General features: G+C 48.4%; 1 protein-coding gene across 1 annotated transcript in view; it reads left to right on the forward strand.

Annotated features, from left to right (window-relative positions):
* The first annotated feature begins 433 nt into the window (after positions 1 to 433).
* Positions 434 to 4284, forward strand: part of DDX20 (DEAD-box helicase 20) — a 7462-nt gene continuing 3611 nt past the window's right edge. The window contains exons 1-7 of the mRNA XM_025192019.1: positions 434 to 632; positions 747 to 841; positions 2364 to 2532; positions 2850 to 2964; positions 3057 to 3199; positions 3609 to 3747; positions 4238 to 4284. The exon at positions 4238 to 4284 is cut by the window's right edge and continues 6 nt beyond it. Of these exons, the coding sequence (XP_025047804.1) occupies positions 449 to 632; positions 747 to 841; positions 2364 to 2532; positions 2850 to 2964; positions 3057 to 3199; positions 3609 to 3747; positions 4238 to 4284 (892 nt within the window). The 5' untranslated portion in view covers positions 434 to 448. The remainder of the gene's footprint in view (positions 633 to 746; positions 842 to 2363; positions 2533 to 2849; positions 2965 to 3056; positions 3200 to 3608; positions 3748 to 4237) is intronic.

A 4284-nucleotide genomic window follows, 5' to 3' on the forward strand; every position in this document is an offset into this window, starting at 1 on the left:
ACGTGTGTGGGCACGTCTGAAGGGAGCGGGCATTACTGCGCGCACTGGCAACTTGCTTCGCCTGAGAGCGTTAGCAGCTCATGAGGCACGTGTGTGATAAATGAGCATGTGCGTGATGGTAAGCACACGTGTGATAGAGAGCACACGCGTGATAAGGGGCACAGCTGGGCACCCCCCCTCAGTGTCCCTGCTGGTTTCCCTCATCCCTCCCCCCTACAAAAGGCAGCAGTGGTTCGGTCCTGCCTCTTCCTTCCACCCCCCCTTCAACCCCGTCATGGTTTCTTCCAACCGCCTCCGTCTCCAGAGGCCGCAGTGGTTCCTCCCTACCCCCCCCCCCGGCCCCCCTTGTTCCCTTCCCCTGTCCGTAGCCGCGCCAATAAAGTTCTTTTCCGGAAGTCCCGCGAGGTTTTGCTTGTTCTCGCGAGAGCGCATCCACGCGCATTCCAAGATGGCGGCGCCCGCGGTGGCGGTCCCTCGTTTTCGCACCCGCGATGTGCTGGTGCCCGGCGGCCCGGCCGACTTCGGCTCCCTGCTGCTGTCGGCCCCGGTGCTGGCGGGGCTGGAGGCCGCCGGCTTCCGCAGGCCGTCGCCGGTGCAGCTCAAGGCCATCCCGCTGGGCCGCTGCGGCCTGGGTGAGAGCGGGGGGGAAGGGAGGGGAGGGTCAGTGATGGGGGCATGGAGGGGAGGGGGGCAGGGGAGTTGGAGGGTCAAGCAGATGCCTAATCTGTGGTCCCTTCCCCCACCAGATCTCATTGTCCAGGCAAAATCTGGCACGGGCAAAACCTGCGTGTTCTCCACAGTCGCCCTCGACTCCCTCGTGCTGGAGAACCCAGCCACCCAGGTGAGCCCCGCGCGCGGTCGGGGCACCCTGCACGTCTGCCCGCCGGCTGGGCCTACGTGGCAGTGGCCTGGTTGCGTCGGTCCCGGGATGAGCGCTTTCCCTGTGCTTGGCACCGGGGTGGCCGGTCTGCGACATGCGTGCCCCAGGTGGCACGGGCAGCCTCTGCACGTGGCACCTGTCAGGTCAGGGAGGGGGCAGGGAGCAGACAGCAGAGCAGCAGATCAGGCAGGGGATCAGCGTAGCACTTGGGGAGGGCGAGGGGCTCGTTTGTGACATGCCTGCCAAAATTTCTTATTTCACACCGTAACAAACATGTTGTCCTCACCTTAGTCACATGTGAGAGCTGCAGCAGCGCCTGACATCCTTCATCTGGCAGGCGAGGTTCTTTGAGTCGACGCGATATCTTTTATGAGACCAATCGATAATTTGGAAAAAAGTTTTTAGCAAGCTTTCGGGCGCTCTCGTGCTTCGTCAGGCAATGGGAGTCTCTGCTGTTCTGAGACGGCAAGGAATGAGAGAAGCTAAAAGTGTGGCAGGATGCGAGTGACGATGGAAATAGGTAGAAATTAGGGAACGGAAGGTAAAATAGAGAAGGGAGGGGTGAGAAAAGCCGGGGGAAAGAAAGCTGAGGGTGATCGAGGGAGACTCTACAGAGGTAGTAATTGAAGGTGGAAAAGAGGCAGTCTGTGGAAAAGGAAATGGCTGGAAATTAGGAAGACAAAGGGCAGAAAAGTGATGGGGGTGGGGAGGGGGGAGAAGAGCAATGTAAAAGGGAGGTCTGGCAGGTACCTGGTGAATCGGATGTCAGGCAAGTTGTAATGTTATAAATCCACTGTCTGTATTGAGTCCATGATCATCCCTCGGTGCATTTTGTTGTGTTTAATTGAATAATTGAAGGTAAAAGAGGGCGAAGGGAAAGCAGCTGTCCAAGGGCTGCTAGAAGCCTTGCAAGTGACGGAAAGAATGAATAAAGCTCGTGTGTTGTGTATCGTGCTTGAGCCTCAGTGTGAGAGTCTCAGAAGCTCCCTGTGAGTGTACTGCTCTGGAGCTGTTAGTTTAATTTGTTGTCTGCACTAGGAGCGGGCTGCTTGATGAACTAAAATGAAACAAGTTGGGGTGGAGGAGGACAGTATAAAGAAGATGTCATGCTTTTGGCAGTTTTTAAAATTTACAAATCCAATGTTATGAATGACAGTAAAAAGTACCATGCCGGGTTGAGACCCTTAGTTCAGGAAACTTCTGCTTGTTTCTCACATAAACATATTGTGGGCTGTGATGTTGCATCCTGCCCATAAGATGCCAGTCTGCCCTAGGAGAGAGATCCCCAAGGGGGTAGGGGAGGGGTAAAGCAAATTCAGTCTCCTTTTTACTGAACAAGTGCTATCTAGACTTACGCTTGCAAAGGCTTTAGGCTGGCTATAAGACAACATCAGTCACTAAATCAGTAGTTTCAAGATGAAAGACTGTTTTAACCCTCTAAGCCATTGGTTTGGTCTTAAAGCCAAATTCTTCATTATTTCAGATACTCATCTTAGCACCCACAAGAGAGATTGCTGTGCAGATCCATGCTGTTATTTCAACTATTGGAATAAAAATGGAGGGCCTGGAATGTCACGTCTTCATTGGAGGCACCCCTTTAAACCAAGATAAAATCAGACTAAAAAAGTGCCACATAGCTGTTGGGTCCCCAGGTAAGAACCCACTTCAGCGTACTTTGGTAGAAACCAATGAGATACTTTCTATAGTACAGTAATTGGCACACTCGAAGTATTGATTCTTGTCCCATAGTCATAGGGGACAGTTTCAGACCTCAACGCTAAAGAAAATTAGACCAGAGAAGTATTTTTAGTTTATAGATTATTCTAAATATGCTTTTTTGAAGAAAGGTTTGTTAAGGAAGTGGGTTAGATAGCAAGTTTTAGATTTGCGGTTGGTATAATTTCTTGTCTCATCATTAGATTCTTTCCGTAAATATTTGTGAAACTCAAGCGACTCTTCTTTGATGTAGGTCGAATAAAGCAACTTATAGAGCTGGACTATCTGAACACTGCTAGCATCCGCCTTTTTATCCTTGACGAAGCAGACAAGCTTTTGGAAGAAGGCAGCTTCCAGGAGCAAGTCAAGTAATAAACTGAGTTTCTCTCATACCTTAAAAATCTCTCTGCTCTGAAACACCTTATCTGAAGCATTCCCTTTCAATGTCTTTCTCCCTCAGCTGGATTTATTCTTCTTTGCCAGCCAACAAACAGATGCTCGCTGTTTCAGCTACCTACCCGGATTCACTGGCAAATGCTTTGTCCAGGTACATGAGAGAGCCTACCTTTGTGAGGCTGAACCCCACTGATCCAAGTCTCATTGGTATGTATAAGAAATATATTTATACCTTTTGATATTTTGGGCAAATAAAATCTAAATGCAACATTCAATTATGACCATAAAATTGTTCTCTAATTTTCATGAATTAGCACTGGTATATTTCCGTCTTTTTTATAGTTTGGTTCATAAAAGTGCATATGTCCAAGATATGCCTACCCCAAGTACCAGTGATGGAGAGACCAGATTATTCTCCTCTTGTGGCATATCTCTTTTTCCGTAACTTCAGCAAAAAAGTTGCAGACTTTCGGATTATGATTGAGCCATGTGCCAGTTTTCTTAATGTTCCCCAGTTCTTAAAATGTTCTTTTCTAGCTGGTGTTGCTTATCTGAGCTAGCATTTTCCCTAACTGTGTTGTGTGCTGTTTACCTGATTCTTTGCTTTCTTGCATAGGGCTGAAGCAGTATTACAAAGTTGTGAATTTTCATTCACTTCCTCACAAGACTTTTGAAGAGAAGGCTCAGCATCTACAGGAGCTCTTCAGCAAGGTTCCATTTAATCAGGCTTTGGTCTTCTCAAACTTGCATAGTAGGTAATGACATCTTGATACTCAGCAACAAGTCCCCTATGCATCCCTGTGCATGGTGCGAGTAATGTTTTCCACTTATACAGTACAAAGGGTCCAAAACAACACAAACTATAGGCACACCTCAACTTTGAAATGCAGATATTCTTGGGGAGGAGGCCTGTATCCATTGGAAGATGTGGTATGCAGCCCTGGAGAAGAGGGAGCATTTTGCCAGGAAGGCACTTCTTATGCTTACTAGAGCACAGTGGGAACCAGTGTTGATGTCTTTCTGGGTGTTGCAGTCTCTCCTAAAAGATTAACAGACATGTAAAACGGCAAGGTCTCTAACTAAACAAGAGAAATGCCTGCAGGAGTCCTATTGGCGCTCCACTCGGCTTTTAAAGGGGTTGTAGGAACTCCAAGTTGCATATTTAGGCCGCTAATTGTTCTTCTCCAGTTTAGCTTCTAGAAGAAACATTATGATGTTTTATTTATCTCTTTTATGTTTTGCTAGGGCTCAACACCTGGCTGAAGTACTGACATCCAAAGGGTTTCCTGCTG

This window comes from Alligator sinensis, unplaced genomic scaffold (genome assembly GCF_000455745.1).
Source record: "Alligator sinensis unplaced genomic scaffold, ASM45574v1 scaffold589_1, whole genome shotgun sequence".
NCBI classification, from domain to species: Eukaryota; Metazoa; Chordata; order Crocodylia; family Alligatoridae; genus Alligator; species Alligator sinensis.